General features: G+C 39.4%; 1 protein-coding gene across 3 annotated transcripts; it reads right to left on the bottom strand.

Annotated features, from left to right (window-relative positions):
- Positions 1–634: 634 nt before the first annotated feature.
- Positions 635–24,806, bottom strand: Hikeshi (heat shock protein nuclear import factor hikeshi). Of its 3 annotated transcripts, none has more exons than XM_040728763.1 (5): positions 24,560–24,806; positions 19,258–19,495; positions 4,699–4,850; positions 1,979–2,097; positions 635–947 (listed from the first exon to the last, which is right to left on the bottom strand). In XM_040728763.1, the coding sequence occupies exons 1-5, from the start codon at positions 24,587–24,589 to the stop codon at positions 893–895; spliced, it is 594 nt and encodes a 197-aa protein (XP_040584697.1). In that variant the 5' UTR covers positions 24,590–24,806; the 3' UTR covers positions 635–892. The 3 variants fall into 3 exon arrangements, with proteins under 3 accessions (XP_040584697.1, XP_040584708.1, XP_012971698.3); XM_040728774.1 differs by having other exon boundaries at positions 24,632–24,805; XM_013116244.3 differs by lacking the exon at positions 19,258–19,495 and having other exon boundaries at positions 24,560–24,805.
- Positions 24,807–25,146: the final 340 nt, after the last annotated feature.

Here is a 25,146-nt window from a genome sequence, read left to right as displayed (position 1 = left end):
CAAAGGTACGGAGTCCTACATTCTACACACAACTGCCTACTAATGTTAACAGTGTTCAATAAAAGTTCACTGGTATAAACATAGAAATTTTATTAAATAAAAAACATACATCAATCTGCAGATATAAAAACTGACAACCAATCTTTCTTGATTGAAAAACAGCAAACTTGCTAATTTTAAGAAATACTCCCTGAAACCAAATGTGGTGGTATATCTCTGTAATGCCAGCACTCCAGAGGCAGCGGCTGGACGTTAGGAGCTCAAGGGCATTCTTAGCTACAGAGGGAGTTTTGAGACTAGCCTGGACCACATGAGATTGTCTCAAAAACAACACACACCCACACACCAGGGATGGGGTGGGGGGGAGAAAAACACCCTGAAGATAATTTTCCTGTCTTAAAACACATATCTAACGTGTTCATATCTGACATGCTTTTCTAAAGTTCCCCAATTATGAAATAGTTGACTTTAAAGTTTACTACTCTAAGCAGGACATGGTGGATCAAGCCTGTAATCAACTTAGCTACTGGCTGTCCTGAGCCACGTGAGACCCTTAAAACAAACCAAACAACAAAGTTAACTACACTAGCAAAGAACTGTGAGAATGAACAAAAAGGTTACACATGCAATGGTATTTCAAATACAACTACTGTGAGTAGGATTTATTTTAAGAAACGAATGACAGCCGATACAAAATGTTTGCCTCCAGGAAGTATTTTCACACTTATAAGGGAAAGGGCAATTAATATTGAACATTTTCCGTGTTCAATGTTTCTAATGTTTATAAGGGTTTTATGTCAGTTTCATAGTCACTAAGCAATTTTGAAAGGTAGGCTTCATGACCCCTTTGACTTCATGCTTTTAAATGACATGACAAATTATTTTATTCAAATTATGTTTTCCAAAAGAGAGGGTTCTGTGCTAGTCGTCTTTGAAAGTTTTCATACCTGGAAAAGAAAATTCAGATTTATATAAGAACATTTCAATCACAATTTCATAACCAAATAACTTTTATCAAAAATCATTTTATGTTATTTCAAAAAAACTATGAAAGGAACTCTGAAAGTTATCACTATAAAAAGCAAGAACAGTGACCTAAGGTGAGATGGGATTGACTCTTGAAGAGAGTGGCAATCACCTCAACCTCTGCAATTAGACAGATCCCATGTTAGAAATCACTGCAGAGACTGCAGATCCATGAAAAGGGTTTGCTCAAAGCTATAGCAGCATTGGGATAAAACACAAACCCATTTTATTCCGGGGCCCCTTGCTACAGCAAAGTACCACCTCCTACAAAGCTTCCTAAACAGCTCCACACTGGGACATTCAAAGTGAAAAGAAAGCTCTACAAAATATAGGAAGCCAGCGGAAAATATTTAATAGTCTTATGTTCAAGGTGCAGAGCAAGCCACATGATGCCAAGTGTGTTGACTTTCAATTATTTGTTAATGTTCTTGAGTTATATTTATTTTACTTGCAAGAGCATTCTGCCTGCATGCATGTATATGCACCATGTGTGTGAGTGATATCTACTGGGCCCAGGAGAGGACATCAGCTCCTTTGGAACTGGAGTTATAATCAGTTGTGGGTGCTGGGAAGTAAACCTAGATCCTCTATAAGAGTAGCCAGTGTTCTTAACCATTGGGTCATCTCTCCAGCCCCAGGGAGAAAACACTCTAATCTACTGTTCAACCATATATACATATTTCTAACTCAACATATATACAATGTATCATCGCATAGTGATCCCTAAAACACAGACAATTATCTTTCCCTGTCTTTATGAATTCCTAATGGATATTGTCTAATAGGATATTTAGGGTATGAAGTATTTCAAATCTGAACACTATAGAACATATACATATGTTGACATCTACAATAAAAGACTATGTTTACTTCTCAACGATGAAATACATTCATAGGCAAAATATATATATTTACTAAAGCCTTAATCCCAGAGACTGACACTGTCTCATACCATTTCAGAACCACATTTGCTGGGATGAACATTTCAGATGGATTTGGTGTCATCTGGGCCTGAGAGAGAGCAAATGATGAAGCAAAATTGTAGAAGTTGTCCAGCATCTTCTGTGTGAACTGAAAAGTTAATAATTGATGTTAGTGAATTACATTAAACATTCAGTTTAGACCTTAATACTTTTATTTAAAAATATTCCTTATTAACTTGGTTCTAAGGAATATAAGTTCTAAGACAGCTGGGTGTGGTGGCACACACTTTTAATATAAGCACTCAAGAAGCAGAGACACGGGCTGGAGAGATGGCTCAGAGGTTAAGAGCACTGGCTGCTCTTCAGAGGTCCTGAGTTCAATTCCCAGCAACCACATGGTGGCTCACAACCATCTGTAATGAGATCTGGTGCCCTCTTCTGGCCTACAGGCATACATGCAGGCAGAACATTATATAAATAAATAAATCTTTAAAAAAAATTAAAAAGAAGCAGAGACAGGTAGATTTCTGTCAGTTCCAGGCCACCTAGGTCTACCTAGTTTTGGGCTAGCCAGCAGTAAAGAGACAGGGTATCTGAGTAAGATCTAAGACAATCTAGTGAGGAAAGTTTAGGGTAGTCATAAGATGATACTGGTCCGCAGGAGTAAAGGGAAAATCTTCCTCTTTCGTCTCAGTGTCTGCACACCCCTCTAATACCACTCTCCTCCAATCACCATATTTTCTCATGTAAGGTCTGTCTTAACAGAAACATAAAAGCTTAACTATCATTAGAAAAGCTACAGCCAGCCGGCAGTGGTGGTGCATGCCTTTAATCCCAGTACTCAGGAGGCAAAGGCAAGTGGATCTCTGTGAATCCGAGGCCAGCCTGGTCTATAAGAGCTAGTTCCAGGACAGCCTCCAAAGCCACAGAGAAACCCTGTCTTGGGGGGGGGGGTACAAAACAAAGTTTTCACGCTGGGCAGTGGTGGCACATGCCTTTAATCCCAGCACTCTGGAGGCAGAAGCAGGAGGATCTCTGTGAGTCTGAGGCCAACCTGGTCTATAGAGAGAGTTCCAGGTCAGCCAAGGCTACATTGAGAAACCCTGTCTCAAAACACAAACAAATAAAAAAGAAACAAAGCTCACAGCAACCACCAAGACTAAAAGGTAACCAAGTCTCCCCATAATTAAATACATAAATTCAATGCTACTGTCAACAAAATTCTAATGAACTTTTTCATACCCTGACAAGGTGATACTGTCTGGAACTGAACAAAGTGATTAAAATGATTAGTAACAACACCTAGTGCTATTATGATGACGAGAAGGAACTTGGACTATTAGACATTAACACTTCACTAGCAGCTGGTCAGTGGTGGCATACAACTTTAATCCCAACACTAAGGAAGCACAGTTAAGTAGATCTCTGTGGTCCAAAGCCAACCTAATCTACATAGTGAGTTCCAGGTCAGCCAGGACTACATAGTGAGACCTTATTTCAAAACAACAAAAAAAGAAAGTAAAAATTTCTGCAAAGAGGCAGACAACTAAACTAACTGAAGGAAAAGAGTAAAAATATACCTGAGTTTATGTGACATAATACAGGACAAAGGTGTTATTACTCTGGTGGGTCTAATTTATTAAAACAACAATAATTTCCTGGAGGTAGGGCAGGAAAAATAAAAAATAAAGGAATTCAACACAGAAGAGGAATAAAGGAATTTCTATACCAATTGTAAAAGAAAACAATCCAAACAGATTACATAAGAGACTCAATCACCATAGGGAAAAGAATCTTTAAAGGAAAGAGCAGAGATTTTGAAGAGGAATGGCTCCAGAAGAATGTCAAGTGGTCTGGTTTCTACTTGCAGACTCTGGGCACAAATAAGAACTGAAACAAAAAATGTATGCGAAATGCAAAAATGTATGCGAAAGACAAAGGAGGGAGTAACCCAGAAATTAGTAGACATGAGAGAATATAAAAAAAATCAGAATGGGGTGGTGGTAAGGGAGACTGGACTCTTTAAAAGTCTACAAGGACAGGTATTCCTTTATTTTGTCTACCTTTTTGTATCTATTTGTACTTAAAAAATGTTTGACACTAAGTACAAAATAAAAATCTGTGGAATACCTAACTTATTCTCTGTACTTTATATACTTAAAATATTTTAAAATAAAATGTTCAATGAGTACAAGTGCTTTATTTAAAACCTCAAAAACTTTATGAACTCACAGAAACAGACAGGAGAATGGTGGCTGTCAAGAGTTAGGGGACATGGGAAGGTGTTGGTCAAAGCACACGAAGTTTATGGTTTTTTTTTTAAATAATTATTTATTTTGTGTGCATTGGTGTTTGCCTGCTTGTATGTATGTCTGTGTGAGGATGCCAGATCCCCTGGAACTTGAATTACAGACAGTTGTGAGCTGCCATGTGGATGCTGATTGAACCTGGGTCCTCTGTAAGAACAACCAGTGCTCTTTACCTGAGACATCGCTCCTGATCGAATACAAAGTTCATGTACAAAAGATAATACATTGAAAGTACACTTGAAATCTGTTAAGACATCAGCTCTTAAGCATGCTTTTATACAAGGAAGAATGCAACATCACAGACATGTTACCTAGCTTTAGTTACTTCACAAAGTAGACATATCAAAACATTATCTTAAACACCATAAAGATACACAAATTTGTCACTATACCATAATGGGGGAGAGGGCAGAAAAGGGGATGGAATATGTATGCATTACCTGCGTGAATGAGTCAACTGAGGACACAGCAGCACTGCCCACAGGAGTCTGCTGAGCCAGGCTGTCCAACAATTCCACCGAAATGCCAATCTGAGCAACAGATGGAGTTCGCACAATATTCATGGCTCCAAATGGGTGTTGGCTTCCTTCTCCTGAAAGAAATTTACAGGTGCTACAAATTTCAAACTATCTTGAGGACTTCTCCCTGATTTTACACATTAAGAAGTATTAAGCTTTTCTTTATGATGCTGGTAACTGAGGGATGTCTCACTTCAGTGTTCCTGTTCTGCTATTTATGACATCTGCTTTGGACCAAAAGGCCTGCTGCCCACTTCAGGCCTCAGTGTATAACTCTACTGATACAGCTCATCTGAAAGGAAATTCATGCTAGCTGTCCTTTAATATGAACATCCTGCTCTCTCTAACACAAGTCTCCCCAGAAAAAGTCACACAATAACACGGAATCAATATATGCACCTTACAGATCTCATCACCACACACTGAAGAAGGAAATAAATCTCATAAACCAGATCTCTAGCAGGTTCCGTTTATGGCCACATCCTCTTCTTTTTGTGTACATGCACTGTTAAATGCAATACTTCAAAGCTGGAACTCTGAAACCTTCAGTGGCTCAGAATTTGTTGAAGATCATTTTCTCTAGCCAAAATATGCCAACCATTCTCATTTTTTACATTTATAAACTTTATTAAGAATGACCAACTATGGGGTCAGTGAGATGGCTCAGCAGGTAAAGGTGCTTGCTGCTAAGACTGACGATCTGAGTTTGATTCCTGGGACCAACATGGTGGAAGAAAAGAACCAAGCGCTTCATTGTCCTCTGACTTCCACATGTATCCTGTGGATTACTTGCACAGACAATAAATACTTAAAATTAAGAGAACCAGCAAGGTAGCTCAGAGGGTGAAGGCACCTGCCACCAAGAACACCTGAGTTCTGTCTTCAGAATCCTCAAAGTTAAAGGGAAACAATGACACCTCCAAGTTGTCCTCCTACATGCTGTGCCACACACACACACTAACATCTAATATAAAAAGAAAATTAAATAGCTCCTCAAGAATGACCAATTTATGATAGTTACTCTGTCAACTTGACAAGCAAGAGACAACCATGCATGCTTGTGAGGGATTACATAGATGGGGCTAACTAAGATGGGAAGACCCTTGATTCAAGTTTTCCTCCTGTTGTGATAAAACACTCTGACCAAAAGCAACTTAGAGAAGGAAAGGAAAATTTATTTGCCTTACACTTTTAGGTTACAGTCCATCATCAAGGGATGTTAGGGCAGGAACTCAAAACAGAGCTGGGAGCAGAAACCATGGAGAAACACTGTTTGCCTATTTGCTCTCAGGCTCATACTTAGCTACCATTCTTACACGGCCAGGAACCACATGCCTCAGGAATCGTGCTCCACAGTGGGGTAGGCACTTCTGTACCAACTAATAATCAACACAACCCCTCACAGACATGTCCAACATTAACTTGATCTAGAAGCTTAACAATTGAGAAGACTCCTCTTGGATGGCTGTAAGCTATATCAAACTGAAAATATTTACAGCTAAACGGGCACCCATCCTGCATGTGGCGGGATTACTCAATGGGCTGGAGTCCTGGACAGAATAAAAAGAGCTGAGCACAAGCATTCATCGCTTTCTTTTTTTTTTTTTTAAGATTTATTGATTATACATACAGTATTCTGCCTGCATGTATGTCTGCAGGCCAGAAGAGGGAACCAGATCTCATTATAGATGGTTGTGAGCCACCATGTGGTTGCTGGGAATTGAACTCAGAACCTTTGGAAGAGCAGTCAATGCTCTTAACTCTGAGCCATCTCTCCAGCCCCCATCGCTTTCTTCTTGACTCCATACAATTTGACTAGTCATTCCTGCTGTCCTAACTTCCAGGAATGTTAACCTTTCCTTCCTTAGGTCACTTTGCTCAGGTGTTTTGTCATAGCAAGGGAACAAGTAACTAATACAGCCACCCAACAATTTTTTTTCACATTTGTATATTTCTATTTTTTTTTCTTTCCGAGACAGGGTTTCTTTGTGGCTTTGGAAGCTGTCCTGGAACTAGCTCTCGTAGACCAGGCTGGTCTCTAACTCACAGAGATCCGCCTGCCTCTGCCTCCCAAGTGCTGGGATTAAAGGCGTGCACCACCACTGCCCAGCACGTTTGTATATTTCATTTCAATTACCTTTGCACATAAAACCACATTCAGGATCTGCATATATTTCTGCCACATATTCAGTATATTACCAAATACTGTGTGATAAGTTCTTTTTATATGACTGGTAAAATACTATACTTCCTTTTGGTCCTTAGAAACAGTTCAGAGGTCAATACTTACTTGGGGAAACTCATTTGAGGAGAAGATCATCTAAAGACTCAGGATCTAAGATTTTTGCTAATATTATCAACTTCACTCTCATTCTAGAATGTATTTCTTTTATCTGTCCTTGCATTTGTCTAGCCATGAAACTTCTCATCTATTTCTTTCTTTTTATCATTATGAAGAAAGCTTGAAAAGTGTGAATTTCACATTCTGTTTAATAAAAGCCAGCCATGAAGATTGTGTCATGTCTCCAGTCTCCTTTTATATTTCCTTTAAAGACAGCATAATTACGACTGGGCATAATGGCATATGGCTTTAATCCCAGCACATGGGGCAAAGAGGTAGATGGATCTCTATGAGTTTGAGGCCAACCTGGCCTGTATAGTGAGTTCCAGGACAGCCAGGGCTACATAGAGAGACTCTGTCTTAAAACCAAAAGGAAGGAAGGAAGGAAGGAAGGAAGGAAGGAAGGAAGGAAGGAAGGAAGGAAGGAAGGAAGGAAGGAAGGAAAGATTACACATCAAAAAATTGCTCTATGAAGATTACATGTCAGCAAACCTGGCTCACATTCCATTTTTGTATGACCTGGGAGCTAAGAATACAGCTTAAATGTTTAAAGACGTTTAAAGAAAAATATGCCATAGAGATCACCTGTGGTCTAGAAAGACTAAAATATTTACTATGTGACCCTTTACAGAAAAGCTAGCTAACCTCTGCCATGAGCAATTGCATCATTCCTTCTTCTTTCTTACTATATTTCAACCCTTTTAGGATAGTTAAAAGTAAGTGATGAGTTGAAAGTAAAATAATTTCTTGATTGAATGCCATAGTGTATGAGATACTGGAATAGTAAATATAGCCTCAAATACATCTTAGATTTTTAAAATGACCTACTGGACTTCTGTAATTTCCAAGATAAAAATAGGCTTCTACTCTATTCAAAAAAATATGTAAGTAAAGGGTTTGAGGAGATGGCTCAGTCGGGTAATTGCTTACCTAATGAGGACCTGAATTTAATCCCCAGCATGCACATAAAAAGCTATGTATGGTGGTTCGCATATGTAATCCCAGCACTGGCCAGCCAACCTATCCTACTTGGCAAGACCCAGGTCCCAGTGAGAGCCTGTCTCAAAAACCAAAGTGGACTTCTCCTAGGAACAATACCGAAAGTTGTATATGTAAAAGTTCCCTCCATTCTTTGAAAGATGTCTACAAAATAAAATCATGAAATATAATTCATCTAATTAAGTGCGTAAGAGAAAAACTAAAAAGCTACAAGCCCACTATTTCAGATACTGTATGTACACGTAGCAGCCAAAGAACTGAAAATTCTTACAGCAAAGGAAGTAGTTGCCACACAGTAACATCTGAATATGACAACGTATGCTGCAAAGTTACATGAAAACATCTTAACAGCATTCTCAGTATTGAACAGAAAGATTAGAAATCAAATGTATATTTTATGTATTAATATATCTGTCATATATTAATATATAAAATATATCTTTTACACATTAATATGTGAAATATATACTTAAAATATCTTTGCTTTGTATTATTAACAGGGAAAACAAGCATGAAAATTCATTTTTCACTAACAGTTTCAAAATGTACATTTTAAAACTTTAGTCAGTAAATGCATTAACTTACCTAATGATATCATATTTGATGTTTAACATATCTGAATTTGGATATTTCAAATATACAGAAATATCTAAACTCTACCAAGTTAGAAGATACTAATAGTTCTTACTCTCATCAAGTTTAAACTCTTAACTGAGGCAATACTGTCACTTAGCTATTCTGAACAAGTTTCATTATCTGGGTGATTTCTGGTTTTATTTTTGGAGACAACATTTCATGTAGCCAAGGCTGGCCTTAAACTGTTGATCCTCAATATGCTGAGATTAAGGTGGTGAAGCGATACCACCATATTCAGTTAATCTGGTGATTTCTAATATCTCTTCTAGCACTGGCATTTCACAATTCTATGAGAACAAAATAACAATTTACTGAGCACCAAATGGGCCACTTTACATATCTTATGTCTAATGTATTTTCCATATCTTCTATCTTATCCTTTCATTTTGCATACATTACATTTAATGCTTGCAAAACAACTTGCACTGTAGTTATTATTTCCATTTTATGTGAGTTCTCTACAGTAAAACATCTTGGTGGAAAGCACACACCTAGAGCTAGGTCCCATCTACTTCTATGGTTGAGGCAGGAAGATTCCTTGAGCCCCGAGTTTTGAGACTAGTTTGGGCAGCGTAGCAAGACCCCTTGGCGCTTGGGCATGGTAGTGTGCACCTGTAATCCTAGCCCTAGGAAGGTAGAAGCAGGAGTTTAAGTCCATCTTTAGCTACTTAGGAAGTTTGAGGCCAACCTGTGCTACAAAAGACCATCTCTCAAAAACAACCAACAAAAACTATGAAACTGGAGATATGGCTCATGAACTAGACCTAGGGCTGTATGCACCTAATAACCTCAACAGGGGGTTATGGGACACAACATGCAGATCCCTGAAGCTCTCTAGCAGATGGTTTTCAAGTTCGTTAAGAGACCCTGTCTCTCAAGAATAAGACAGAGAGTGAAAAATCCCAAGTCCTGCTCTGGCCTCACATGTATGAGCACAGGAAAATACATACAGGCCCCATACATACATTCACTGGAGCGTGCGCATGTGCACACACACACATACACACACACACACACACACACAAACACACACACACACACACAAAGGAGGAGGGGACAAAAACAGAGCCAGCCCATGGTGAAAAAAAAGAATGCATACCCATAACAAGCACCACTGAGGAACAAAACAGAGAAGCCCAGCTCCAAAGTCACAGTCCATTCCAGCTCATTATTCTACCCATTTCCATCATATTCTTTGGTAAGCACTCTAAGTCATTGTTTAATCCTTACTCACAATGAAACCACTCAGTTATCTGAGTGGGGAAGTGTGGGAGGGCACAAGGTCCCATTCCGACTCACCAACGCCCTCTCACCATGAACACAGACTCATAGTGGCCTCTTGAGTTGGTTTCTGACAAACTTGACAAACCCAACATAATTTTAAAACAAAGCTACAGTTCATGTAAGTGTTCCTTCTGGAAACTGAACTGATCGAGAGACCATTTACACCACATATAGGAAAAGCTAAGAACAGTTGTTAAAATACAGCAGCAAGCTCAAAAGGAAGAGTAGAATTATGTAATGAAGCAATCACAGCCAGGTTTGATGGCGAACACCTTTAATCCCAGCGCTAGGCAGCGGCAGATGAATCGGAGAGCTGGAGACCAGCCAGGGCTACATAAAACAACCAGGTCTCAAAAAACTGAGAGGAAAAAAAGAAAGGGGAGGAGGAGGGAGAGGAGATAAAGAAAAGTCAAAGTCAAACGAAGATTTATAAAAATTTTCAGCCTTTTTCATAGGTATTTTTATCTTATTGTTATGAAAGGCAAAAGGAAATTAAGCAATTGTACCAGATCAGAGACTAGAGGTGTAACAGATATGCAATGCATGATCCTGCTTGGATCTTAGATGAAGACTGATGGAACAATTACAAAAGGCATTTTGAGGACAAATGACAAAACTAATACAGACTGCAAATTAGGTGAGAGTACTCTGCATTAATGTTGAACATGACTATATTATGTTTCTACAGGCAAGATTATGCCATGAACCTACAAAATATAAGCTCACACATTCAGGAGTAAAGAAGAAAAGCAAATGTGTGTAGGACCAGTGAAATGGCTCAACAGGTAAATGCACTAGACTCCACACCTGACAAACTGAGTTCAATCCCTGGGATCTCCATGGTGGAAGGAGAAGCAGTCCCTGGCTTCCACATATGCAGCATGGCACACACACGCATGCATCAAACACACACAAATATATCCAATCTGTATCTAGATAATGACAAATATGGCAAAAATGATAATGTGGGGAAAGAATAAGGAGTCTTTGTACAACTCTTATATTCTCCACTAATTTCCTTATTCAAAATAAAGTCTAAAATCTCTGATGCAGGATTAGGGAATGTAACTCATTAGGAATGAGAGCTTGTCTTACATTCATTTCACACACACACATATCCCTAATATAAAAAAAATTATAAATGAGGTTTTTAAGATTTGTTTATTTATATGTGTATGTGTGAGTGCCTACATGTATGTGTACCATATACGTACATGGAGCCCATGGAGACCAGAGCAGAGCATCATATCTTCTGGAACTAGAGTTAAAGACAAATTGGGAGCTGCCAGTGGGTGCTGGGAACTGAACCCAGGTTCTCTGCCAGATCAGTAAGTACTGAGCCATCTCTCCAGCCTCTAGAACTGATATTTTAAAAACTTGAATTTCAGACTAATAGTATCTCACCATCAGGCTTTGGTCAAAACAGTATAAAGGAAACTCAACTACAAGGTACCTAGTTTACTCTGAAGGCTTGGAACACAAAATATAATCCTTTTAATAACAAGGTTTGTAGTTTATAAAACCCTACTACAGTACTTACTCATATCTATTTTTCTCTTATGCCACAATTTGAGCAACTATTTCTTATTATTTTATTAAGTATAACATATTAAAAGTGCTGCAAACACAATGAAAACTTTGTCAAACTCTATGTAAGTGTTTTCATATCTGACCTAAGGTCCTACTCCCCCACCTGCTCTTCCAATCTTGGTCTCTTCTGTTTCCCATTCTCCATATAATTCTCCACTGCAGATGTCACTGGAATGCTCCCTGACTGAGGCATTGCGCTATTTCCTCCTTGTCTCTTGAAACACTTTACAAATAGTTAACCTACAGAGAAAAGGAAGGTTTGAAATTGAACTTTGTGTGTATGAACGGGTATGTGCATGTGGCTTCAACAAACTCTTCAAATAATATATGAACTCTGCAAACATTTATCTTTGACAGACAAATGCACATAAATATGCATACATTATTGATATAGTTTTCTCTTTGGCAAGAGAAACTGCTTTCTATTTCTAAATTCAGAATCAAAATTTTAACTCATAATTTTAAAAATATGATACTCATATTCCTGATTTATCACAACACAAAACTTAACGTTATTCACAACTATTACAGGTTTTAACAGATGTTCAACTTGAATCAATTTTCAGCTGACTCTCTGAATGCTGAAAGCAATATCAAGTTTTCTGAAGATTCTTAAAATTAATACCACAAAGGACAGATACCACTTATGGGCTCAGATATGGCACTTAAAGAAACAAGTGAAAAAGCAAACGTCAGTGCTAATATAAAACTTGAGATACACTAGTTATATGTGGAAATGGATTGAGTTCATAGAGTACCTTTTATGTTAATGAGATAGCTATACAACACAAGGCTATGGCCAGTAAAAGAACTTGAGAAAATTAAAGATACTGTCCACTAAGAAAATTCTCAGGACACATTGGCTGTCATAGGCCAAATTAAATTAAAACAAAAGTAAGTAAATAGCCTTTTTGCCTGTTATTTGACTATGAAAAAAATGTGAAATTCTAAGCTTTGGAGAAAATAGGCAGAATATCTTAATAGTGCACCTGGCTTCCCATCACCTGAAGCCTTGATGCCTATCAACAACACAAGTGATGATCAGGTATGGTAGCACATGCCTTTAATACCAGAGAGGCAGAGGCAGGTGGGTCTCTGTGAGTTCAAGGTCAAGCTGGTCTAATAGTTCTAAGACTATGTAAGCCAAAGCTATGTAGAGAGGCCCTGTCTCAAAACATAAAACAAAACAAACAAAAAGCCCACCAGTGTTAAACTTTAGTATAAAAATAGTAAGAATTTATACAAATATTTTTAATTCAAAATAATCAAAATTATTTTTGCCCTAAATTTGTCAGTATATTCAGAATTTTACTAAATGAACCACTAAGCAAGGAAAACCGGAGATATTATAAAAGTTACCAAATTTAACTTCACAGCTGTCAACATATATAGATTTTACTTCTATAGTATTAATTCATGAAATGTTATAAAAAGTGAATAACCTCTAGGAAAAACTAAAAAAAGGTAAAGAAATACACCTTACAGACAAGCTTTAAAATTCAATTGAAAAGAATGTCAAAGACAGAAGAAAATAAATAAAAATAAAAATGTTAAAGCAAAGCACATAAGTACCAACTCTGAGCTGACCTAAATACCATATTAGAGAGCTGGTGGTTGTAAGAATAATTACAGGGGCTGGAGAGATGGCTCAGAGGTTAAGAACACTGGCTGTTCTTCCAGAGGTCTGAGTTCAAATCTCAGCACCCACATGGTGGTTCACAGCCATCCATAATGAGATCTGGTGCCCTCTTCTGGCCTGCAGGCATACATGTAGACAGAACACTGCATACAAAATAAATTTTTGGAAAAAAAAAAGAATTTCAGCAACAGTGCCTCAATGGGCTTGGTTAGCTTTGCTCAACCTAATCAAGTGGAAGACTCAGGGCTTGAAGAAGTATCTCAAAGGTTACAAAATAGGAATCTATCACAAACCCATGAACTTTCAGATTTTAATACTACATTTCCTGTGAGACTATCTAGCATGTAGAAACTTAAGAATTCTAACACTTGAGGTTAAGCGCACTGACTGTTCTTCCAAAGGACCCTGGTCCAATTCCCATCACTGACATGGCAGCTCACAACTGTCTGTAACTCCAGTTTCAGTGAATGTGACACTCTTATATACATTCAGGCCAAGACAAATGCATATAGAACAAGTCTAATTTTAACATCCAATGTTAAAATGTTCAGGGTCTCTAAATATTTAAGTTGCATATTACTTACAATTTCTTTTTAGTGAATAAAATCATTAACAGCCATGTTAAAATGGAAATATGGAGAAACTATTTTTAAATAACTTGCTCATTATCAAAATGAAAACAATGATTAAGTATTACTCATTAGATTCTGAAGGTATCATTAAGTAGCCCTAGCATTAAAAATATGAGCCACCACACTGAACACAACAGACATTTTAGTCTAACTTCAAAAGGAGAAAATGAGGACATTATATCATTATCCCTAAAATTTCAATTACAGTGATTGAATTAGCTTAACTTATTATTTTACTAAATTTTCTCAGGCTGAATGAAAATAAAGCAGTAAGAAAGCGTAAGAAATGCGCCAGTTCATGATTGTTGAGTGTCTCCCTTTGACAGTTCCTCTAAGTAATGACACCAAGATCACCAGGGACAAACTCTTGGGTCTGGTTATGATGAGGAACAAGCATTGCTGCTCGTTTGCCTGCCATCAGCTCTTGCTGCCATCTTCAGTGCCACTAGAACCCAGATCCCTCAGTCTTCCAATGGAACTGAAGAAGACCAGTCTCCAAACCCTCCAGACCTTCAGCAGATCAGAACTGCTGAGACATCCAGCTCCACGACCTGAGAAGTTGCCAGGTTCTTGAACTCTCCAGCCTGAAGACAGCCATTGTTGGATCTCTTAGCCCCGTTGGATAAGCCAATCTAATAAGCCTTTTGTAGCATATATTCATTCTACTGGGTTGGATCCTCTCAAGAGCCTCTTTTTTTTTTATATTTTATTTTCCAGTTTAAATTTAGATAAGAAACGAGGTTGCTTCACAAGTCAGTTCCAGGTCCCTCTCCCATTCCCTCCCCTCCTCCCGTGCCCTCCCCCCAGCCCCCCCCCCGTTATCCCCTCATTCCCCCAGGGAGAGTGAGGCCCTCCTCTCAAGAGCCTCTTAAGTGTCACAAGAAAAAAGGGAATGTGGCTAAAGACAAAGCAAAATGGACAAGATAGGGCACTTTCACTGCTTCCTGAAGGGACAGTGAAACCCACTATAAGCCATGCATCCTTGCTCCCCAATCCATTGTTCCTCCTCCTCTACTGCTTGTTACTACAAATACAGACCAAATGATCTTTCCATCATTTTCCAACTAAGGTTCTATTGTTTAAAAAACACTATAAAATACCCGTTTCCAGCAGAGCAGTGATGGTGCATGCCTTCGATTTCAGTCCACAAGAGGCAGACGCAGATGGATATCTGTGAGTTCGAGGACAGCCTGGTCTACAAAGCAAGTTCCAAGACAGCCAGAACTGCTAGGCAAGCCGGGCTATGGTGGCCCATGCCTTTAATCCCAGCACTCAGAAGGCAGAGGCAGGCAGATCTCTGTGAGTTCGAGACCAGCCTGGTCTACAAGAGCTAATTCCAGGACAGTCTCCAAAGCCACAGAGAAACCCTGTCTTGAAAAACAATAAAAACAGAACTGTTAGGCAAAGAAACCCTATCTAGGGAAAAAAAAAACTATTTCCATATTATTTCTATCTTTTTAAACTAAATACAGTCCAGTAAAACCCTATATAGGAAAAAAACTATTTCCATATATTTCTATCTTATTAAACTAAATAAATACAGTCCAGTAAGATGGTTCAATAGGTAAAGGTTCCTGCTATCAGGCTGACAACCCAAGTTTCATAAATTGTATCCACATGGTGAAGGAACCAAATCCCAAAAGTTGCCCTCTGACCTCTGCACCTTTGTACCTACACACATACACTTACATTAAAATTTAAGTTAATAAATACTAATGTATGTCTATATTTTACTTTAAAAAAAAAAACAGGAAGAATCCCAAAAAAGTAACAAGTGAATGAGCTCAATGACAGGACAATTTGCTCTTGGCTGTCTTTTAAACACATTGTGCTGTTACTACTAGATATCTATTTACCAAGAATTGAAAAAAAAGATTTTCAAAACATACCTTGTACTAGACAGAATACCAAAAGTATAAACTCTTATTAAGTAAACATACCACAAAGAAAAAAAAAGTAGCCAAAGATGGAGAAAAGGGTATTTTCATACCATACATCTGATAAGGAGCTCATGCCAAGAACTCTCAAAGCTCTAATTTCCAGAAGTAGAAGACTCCTGTAATGTGCACCTGGGAGGCTGACACAGAGAAAGCTCAAGTTCAAGACCTTCCTAAACTATATGCCAAGTTCTCCTGACTGAGGAGGAAAGGAAAAAGAAGGGAGAGAGGGGGACCTAAGGAGCTGAGCACATTAAAGAACCAGGTAGGGGCGCACACCAGCCTGGTCTACAGAGTGAGTTTCCAGGACAGCTAAGGCTACACAGAAAAACCCTGTCTTTGAGGGGGAAAAAAGGCACATAAGAAAGATTTCTCAGTATCATTAGACATTAGGAAAGCGTTCATTAAAAACACAATGAAGTACTACTTCGAAAATACTGGCATGGTAAAGACAGATCATACCAAGAGCTGGCAGGAATGTAGACTAGTTTCTTCAACAGTAAGGTATCCATCCGAGTGCTATATTATCCAGTCATTCTACTCCTTGGTGCTTACCCGAAAGAAGCAGAAGTAAATGCCATATAAAAGTTCATATACACGTTTATAGAAATTTTATTTTTTATCTATGCCACAGTATAGGTGCTGAGGTCAGAGGTCAGAAAACCATTTGCAAGAGTCAGTCCTAGAAAATTCAGACCATCAGGCTTGATGACAAGTGCCTTTACCTACTGAGCAGGTATGATTCAATCAAGTATCTAGAAATCGCCCTAATGCTCATAAAGCATAATGAACAGACTGACATGTGGCACACACCTTTATTCTCAGCTCTTGGGAGTCAAAGGCAGGTTGATCTCAGTGAGTTCAGGGCCAATCTGCTCTAGTCAGTTCCAAGCCAACCAGGGCTACATAGTCAAAAAAAGAGGGGAATGAATAAACAATTGCAGCATGTGTTCAGAAATTCTATTAAAAGAGCTTGAAACTCAACAATAGCAAAAGGGCCGGGCGTTGGTGGCGCACGCCTTTAATCCCAGCACTTGGGAGGCAGAGGCAGGTGGATCTCTGTGAGTTCGAGGCCAGCCTGGTCTACAGAGCTAGTTCCAGGACAGCCTCCAAAGCCACAGAGAAACCCTGTCTCGAAAAACCAAAAAAAAACAAAAAAACAAAAAACAAAAAACAAACAACAACAAAAAAAATAGCAAAAGGAATGAACTAGTGATACACACTATAATATAGAAGATTCCAAAATTAATTGTGTTCAATTAAAGAAGCCATCTCCTGAAAAAGTACCCACTATATAACATTATCTACATAATTCTAGAAAATACAACTTGTGATGTCAGAAAATAGGGCAGTAGCTGCCTACACTGGGGAGGTGCCACAGAGGACGGATACAAAGGAGAAGCAGGGCCTACAAGGTAAGACAGCAGCACCAGACAGTGAATGAGAAACTAGTGAACAAGGACAGACCTGAGAAAAACGGAAGATCTTCAGAAGTCTTAAGGTGACAAAGTGGCTAAGAAGAACAAGAAATGAAAGAATATGCAGTGGAAAGGGGTAGAGTGTAGGTACAGAGTTCTCACCAACAGGAGAGGTAAGCCAGGCAGCCCTGCCCACAGGACAAGTGTGCAGTTCCACAAGTCTTACCTCGTGAGTGACATGGTATGAAGTGATGCCCTCTGGCGGACAGGTCAACATTATGATTTTTGGCCTTGAACCCAGAGTCTTGTACATGGGAGGCAAGAGCTCTGACCACTGAGGTATACATTCCTAGCTTTCTATGCAGATGTAAGTATCTTAACCATTCAACTTAGTCACAGTATGTCTATTTAGAACTTCAATTTTCAAGTCAATTCTGTTTGCATTTCTAGTACACAAACTCTGGAAAACATTATCAAACAGGTCTGTACCTCAAGCACATTAGAAATGCTGACCTATTCAAAGTATCCACTCCATTTATGATCCACACACACCTATTCTTGCCATACACACTCTTGCCTTGTGCCATTCTGAACAGAGCACAGTCTCAAATTCTGACTAACCCCTTCACCTAGAAATTATACCTACCCTTAGGAAGGAATGCCAATAGGTCTCATAAGACTGGCAAACTCTCCCAAGAGCAATAATACTATCTCCTCCAGGTAACTTCCCTAACCACTGGAAGTTCTTCATTCTCCCCAGTATTTTTTACAAACACTCACAGCTACGTCTATTTTCTCTGTTTTATTTCTATGCATTAATGTTTTGCCTATATGTATGTCTTAAGAGGATGTTGGACCCCCTGGAACTGGAGTTATACAGTTGTGAGCTGCCCTGTGGGTGCTAAGAATTGAACCCAGGTCCTCTGGAAGAACAGTCAGTGCTCTTAACTGCTGAGCCATTACTGCAGACAAGAACTTGTTATTTTTAAACTCCCAGAGCAGGCACCTATTTATTAAGTATATAAACATGTTATCTATGTTGCCTAAGTCAGCTTTCACTTGGCCTCCATATCTACTTTTTATAAGAAATACATTGAAGAGTTTTTACACACCTCCATCTAGACAAAGCTTCAGAAGTAGCAAATGGTACCCAATCAAAGCTCATTTTCACATTTCTTTAAAAACTACTTCAAAGTGTTAAAGTGAAGATTATGCCCCCTCATTGTAAACAGAACCAAAAACAAGAATGCTAGAGATCAAACATAAAAGCTGAAAACAACTGTACATGCATGCTCACATGTATGAGCATGTAGGTATACATATTCACATATACAAGTATGTGTATGCACGAGGAAGTGTGAATGCATTCAGGTGTACTTGTTCAAGTACATGTGTGTGTGTGCACATGTCTGTAGAGGCCAGAGGTCATCTTCAGTGCTATTCCTTGAATCTGTCCAACTTGTTTTTGCCACAGATTTCTCATTGGCCTGGAACTCGTCAGTTTGGGTAGGGCAGCTGCCAGCAAGACTCCAAGATACACCTGTCTCTGCCTCCCCAGTGCTGGGATTATAAGCACATACCACCATGTCTGACTTTTTACATGTTTGTGGTCAGGCATTACCAACTGAGCCATAAGAATTCAAATTTTTAATGAATTTCCCATTTTGTTTCCTATGCAATTGTATCTAGTTGTATTTAAAACAGACATGCACACTAAAAAGTGGGGGCAGCGGGGACGACTACCTTTGTTTATTAAAATATTCAGGAACTCCGGAAAGTCCAAAGTAAAGAGTGAGTAGTTTCCCTCAGGGTCAGAAGACAAGAACGTCGTACCCAGGGAGCTTTCACTTCCTACTTTGTCAATGCTTCTGCATCGTCATTCTTAGAAAAAGAGGAGTATAGACTACCTGCTTAGAAAAACATGGTGGAACCTTCAAAGCTGGATTCTGTGTTATGCTGCTTAGGAGAAAGCTTAACTAAGACACTATTTGAATATTATTCTTACCAGATTTAAGACCTGATATTTTGAAGATGGCACTTGGCTTCCCATTGGTGACAAATCCCAGGAGCTGCCATACTGGCACCCCATTTGAATCAGGATAGGAAAAGTAGACAGATCCTCCCATCCCCTCAGGAAATGGGATTGTTCCCAGCATAAAAACCACAACATGGTTGATATTTTCATAATCAGGCAAGTCAAAAACAAATTTATCCTCTGCCACTTGCTGTGCAGCGGTTTGCACCTAGAAAATAAGAAACCAGTCTTAGTTTGAGAACGTGATGAGTTACTCTAACCTTTAGTACTGCTACAAACTGTCATCAGGATACCAACACCACGCTTAGTTGGCCTAACTTTCTAATTCTAAAACCACCAAATAAATATGCCAAAAACTAAATCTAAACCAAATATTTAGCTTTAACATACTCATTTAATCAAATACTGCTGCAGTCACTCAGAAACTCCCTAATGGCTTCTTACTTACAAAACAAATAACTATGGTTTAAGAGCATTTTAAGAATGAGCACCTGGTGGCACTTGCCTGTTATCCCAAGGCTTGAGGGGTCATTCATTCTTACCTATATAGCAAGTTTGAGACTGCCTGGGCTACATGAGACTTGAATACGAAAACCTTGTAAAAATGAAAGTGTGTTCAATTTAACACCACTAGGCTTTTATATTCAATTCTGAAGGACAGAGGGTCAGACAATTAAATGGGTACCCAGTTTACTAAGATTCTAGATTAGCAAATTCAGGCACTAAAATTATTTATAACCCAAGGCTTGTAGGATTTCTTCAGTCATTCACCAACACTCTCAGAGGAAGAACAGAAACAAAACAAAGTTGCCCTACAAAAAACATTTCCAGCCGGGCGGTGGTGGCGCACGCCTTTAATCCCAGCACTCAGGAGGCAGAGGCAGGCGGATCTCTGTGAGTTCGAGGCCAGGCTGGACCGATAGCCTCCAAAACAATACAGAGAAACCCTGTCTCGTAAAAACCAAAAACAAAAAAAACAAAAAAACAAAAAAAAACAAAACAAAAAAAACAACATTTCCAGCTAAGATAGGGCAAAGCTGCGTGGTGCCTTCTAGTTTCAGTACCCATGTTGTGACAAACGTCCTTTTTGCAACATATTTAGTGCCACATTTTCCACTTTGTGCTTTTTATACTTATAATGGTAGCACTTTATAAAGTATTTCTGGTGTTCCTACTTACAAGATGGCAATGAAATGCCTCCATGGAAAAATGCATTGTTATACTTTTCTTCAGGTATGAGGAATAATGGTATTAGGCCATGCGCTGAATATTAATCAATGAACAATGATTCTTGTTGGAAACAGGATATTGCTACTTAACCCTGGCTAACCTAGTACTGACTTATGTAAACCTTCTATACTCCCCGTGCTATCCTGGAACTCACACAAACTCCCACAATAATTCTCCAGCCTGAAATGTTGAGATTACATTGTATACTATCACTCCTGGCTCAATAATACAAGTTCTTAAACACAAATACATATGAAACAAAGTAATGGCATGATTTAAAAAAAAATGCAGCCCAGCACTTGGGAGGAAAAGGCTTCAAGGCCAGCCTGGTCTACAGAGGGAGTTCCAGGACAGCCTCCAAAACAATACAGAGAAATCCTGTCTTCAAAAAACAAAATAAATAAATAAATAAACGCAGAAACCAAAGGTTCTCAGGAACCTAACCCTGCTGTTCAACTAGTTGCAAAGATTAACATTTACTATTTAATCTTCAAACTAAAGAAACCTTAATTTATGGGAAGAACAAGAATTAGTGATTAACCAGGTGTGGTGGCATACACAGTAGAGACAGAGAACCAGGAGATCATGGCCAACCTTGGCTATATAGCAAGTTGGAAGCCACCCTGGGCTAAATGAGATCCTGTGGAGTACTAATAATACTATATCCATATGCTTGGCAAGAAACAGCAATTCTGAGAGGACTCGGGTATTTTCGCTTATATAAGGTTGAGTTTTTTTGGTTTTTGTTTTCTTTTTGCTGTAATTGGTATTCAGCAAAACAAACAATCTGCATCACTAGAGTTATTCTGTTTGTTTATTTATTGAAGCAGGGTTTCTCTGGGTAGCCCCCAACTGTCCTGGAACTTACTCTGTGGACCAGGACTGCCTCTACTGGAGTACTAAGATTAAAGGCCTGTGCTACCATGATCCTCCTGATCCAAATATTGAATTCCTAATACCTGATGGAACTAATTTTCTATGTCCAGTATTTGCTGCTACTTAAATGTTTACTTTTTCTTCTCTATAATTTTCTATCCTACCAATACAAGAAACCCTAAAAACTAAGTTACTACTTAACTCCATCTATAAGGTAACATAAAGTTCTTAAACTAAACTCCAAGATGTCAAGGCTGAGTTATCAGGATCTCACAGAGGCCACACCAGCCTCAAATTCATTATATAACCAAGGATGATCTTCAGTTCTAATTTTCTGCCTGGGGGGGGGGGGGGCAAGTTTACAGGTACATGTCACTATACTAACTAGGCCTGAGTGTTTTAAGGTCAAGCTCTGATTCCCTTTTATGAAATTTACTAACCCAACTTAAAACTTTCCACCAAAAATAAATAAATAAATAAAGTGTCTGGGCGTTGGTGGCACATGCCTTTAATCCCAGCACTAGGGAGGCAGAGGCAGATGGATCTCTGTGAATTCGAGACCAACCTGGTCTGCCAAGCGATTTCCAGGACAGGCTCCAAAACAATACAGAAAAAACCCTGTCTCAACCCCCACCCCAAAAAGTGAAAAACAAAAATATAAACCAAACTTTCCTGTAGTACTTAATTCAACTTCATCTAGTTTTAGCACATATATTTCTTTTTTTCAAGACAGAGTTTCTCTGTGTAGCTTTGTAGACCAGGCTGGCTTCTAACTCACAGAGAACAGCCTGCCTCTGCCTCCTGAGTGCTGGGACTAAAGGTGTGCGCCACCAAAGCCCAGCTATATTTCTTGAAATGCATGAGAAATTATGATATTCACAGGTCTTGAAATAACCATAAGGCAAAGTATTTGCTTCAACTTTTATTGCACAGGCAAGAGATGTTCTGTAAATTTGTACCTACATTCCAATCTCTCTTTATAAGATAAGATTTTATGCATGTGACCCAAGCTACATAGTCAAGACTGACCTTAAATTCCTTGGTCTCCTGTCTCCATCTCCTAAGTGCTAGGATGATTAGTGATAAGCCACCATATCCAACTATACACTAATACTTCACCATAATTAAAGCAAACAAATGGAAAATGGAGTGGGGAACCTTTCTCTTTTTTTTTTCTTTGGGTACTTTTCTCCTTAAAGAAAAAAAATCACGGCTGGTTGTGGTGCCGGAGGCTTTTAATCCCAGCAGAGATGGAAATCTGAGTTTGAGGTTAGTATGTTCTATAGAGCAACTTCCAGGGCAACTAGGGCTACACAGAGAAACCCTGTTGAGAAAAAAAGGAAAAAATTCAAATAATGAAAATTGGGTTCATAAGTTTCAATAGGTGGATTTTCTGGCAAGAGAAGAATGTATCTTGGTTCTGAGATGTTAGTAGGTCTATTTGTCCTGCAGTTTCATTTATGTCTAATGACACAATTTTTTTTTTTTTGGTTTTTCGAGACAGGGTTTCTAATGACACAATTTAAAGACAAATATTACCCCCCAAAAAATCTTAAGAAATACCCACTGGATATGTATTACATAAATTTGATGTTGGACAAATAAAGCAAATGTAACTCTAAAATTCCCTTCCAGAGTAGTCCACAGCATGACACTGATTCTACATAGTTTTTTGTTGTTTTGTTTTTGTGTGTGCGGTGCTGGGATTTGAACCCAGTTGGGCTTATTAAACAAGAATTCTGAGACGGGTGTGGGGGCACATTCCTCTAACCCCAGCACTTTGGAAGGAAGAGGCAAGTTGATCTCTAAGTTCATTACTGGCCTGGTCTACAGGGTCAGCTCCAGGTCAGTCATAGCTACACAAACAAAAAAATAAAAAGGGTGTTTGTTCGAGATTTTTTTTTTCTTTTTGTCACCCTGGCTGTCTTGGAACTCACTCTGTAGACCAGGCTGTACTGGCCTTGAACTCACAGAAATCTGCCTGCCTCTGCCTCCCGCCTGCTGGAACTAAAGGCACTTGCCACAACTGTGACCCTTCTCCCTTGCCGTTTGAATAGCTGGAATTACAGGTGTGAGACACCAGGCTAGAATTTATTATGTCAAGCATCTGAGTTCCACACTCATCTTAAACTGTTTCTTTCGTCTTCCAGCTCCAGAACTGGGGCATTCCAAAAGTAGATCACCAGTGTTACCTCTATCCCACCTCCAGAGGGGCCTCCCATTAGCTGGAGGCAGAAAATAAGCTCTAGAACACTAACCACGTGGTTTCCTAAGAGCCTCGTGTACAAAACACATCATCAAAAGCTGATGAAAACGGATTGAGAGCAGTAATTGTGCACGAGTGAGGCACAATTTGACAAAGAGGCTGCAATATTTAACAAAGGAGGGAGGAAACAAAGAAAAACAGCTCTGAAGGTCTCAAGTCAGGTCTCAAGATGGTCTCTAACAAACAAGATTCACTCTGGGTTATCCCCCAACAATTCCAGGCACTCATTTCATTCTAGCGTTCTGGAAAAGCAAATATAGTAAGGAAGCATTTGACTTGAATCCTTCGCTGGTTACCAAAGAATAGCTCACACAAATTTCAATCATTTCTATTAGTTAACTTCCAATTATTTTAAGCATAATTTTACAGGGTGGAAAATTTTAAACTGGGTCAGTAAACTTCAGAAAGGGGGCCTTCCAAATACACCCAACAGAAACTTATTGCCCGGGCAATTTAAAAATCTCTGAAAAACATTTGGCTTTCGATTATTAATTTCAGCTTTACTTTTAAGCTAGTATTTACACTATCTAATTAGTGAGTGTAGGTTCCTGAACTGCAAGGAGAATGACTGTCTCAGGAGTTACCAAGGTTACGGAGAAATGCCAAAAAAAAAAAAAAAACCGCCACGCAGAAAGCTGAAATAACGAAATAATTCCAACACTCAGCCCAGGACGTGGAACAAAATGTGCAATCAATAATATGCAGCAATATCCTGACAGCCATTCAAACACGTCTAAGAGTTGGGCAAGCGTCCCACTCCCCATAGCACACGCCCAGGCAAAGGGAAAAAAAAAAAAGACAATGAGTGGGTGTCCCCGCGTTCCTGGCACCGTGCACCGTGCCAGCACCCGGCGGCTCTCAGTCACCGACCCTTCCTGCCACCGCCCGAGCCATCCTCACCAGCCTCCCCGCCACCAGGCAGCCAAACATGGCAGCGCCCTCAGCGCCTCGGCTCGGCCGGCGGGCGGGCACCTCAGGCCGGAGACCAGGAATTCCGCATCCGCCGTCCCAATTGAACTCAAGAACCTTCCAGAATTTGCAGGACGGAACGTGCTCCTCCACTACATAGCAACACGAGAACGCATTCTGTCCCGGCGACCTCTGACCTCCCTGCCTAACCCGCACGCCTCTCGGGGACGAGTACTTCCGGGTCTTGCATCCATTTCCTCCTTTAAGGGGGTAAGGAGGAGCCGGCATCTCACCAAGACTACAAATCCCGTAGTGCCGTGCGCCGCCCTCCGGGATGGTGAGCCCGGAGAGTTTGAAAGTTAGTACGTGATTTCCGTGCCTGTGCGAGTCAAATTTTCTCAAGGTGGTGCTGGAAGAAGACGCTTCTGAGGCGAGCGTAACACTTTGGGATTAACAATGCGCATTTACCAGAATCGCTTCACTGGGCCTCTTCCTACAAAAGCCGCATGGGGTAAATATTACCTCCGTTTAGTAACTGGAGAAAATTGAAACTCAGCGTGACCAGCCCTGAAACTTGA

This window comes from Mesocricetus auratus, unplaced genomic scaffold, assembly GCF_017639785.1.
Source record: "Mesocricetus auratus isolate SY011 unplaced genomic scaffold, BCM_Maur_2.0 Super-Scaffold_4256, whole genome shotgun sequence".
NCBI lineage: Eukaryota > Metazoa > Chordata > Mammalia > Rodentia > Cricetidae > Mesocricetus > Mesocricetus auratus.
Note: the sequence above shows the minus strand (reverse complement) of the source record. Positions and strands in the feature narration are given on the sequence as shown.

Coding starts and splice junctions, on each gene's coding strand:
- Hikeshi (XM_040728763.1), bottom strand. CDS start 24,589: ATGTTTGGCTGCCTGGTGGCGGGGAGGCTG. Junction 19,496..24,559: donor GCCTGGTGGCGGGGAGGCTG/GTGAGGATGGCT, acceptor CTTATTTTCTAG/GTGCAAACCGCTGCACAGCA. Junction 948..1,978: donor GCAAATGTGGTTCTGAAATG/GTATGAGACAGT, acceptor TTTCTTTTCCAG/GTATGAAAACTTTCAAAGAC.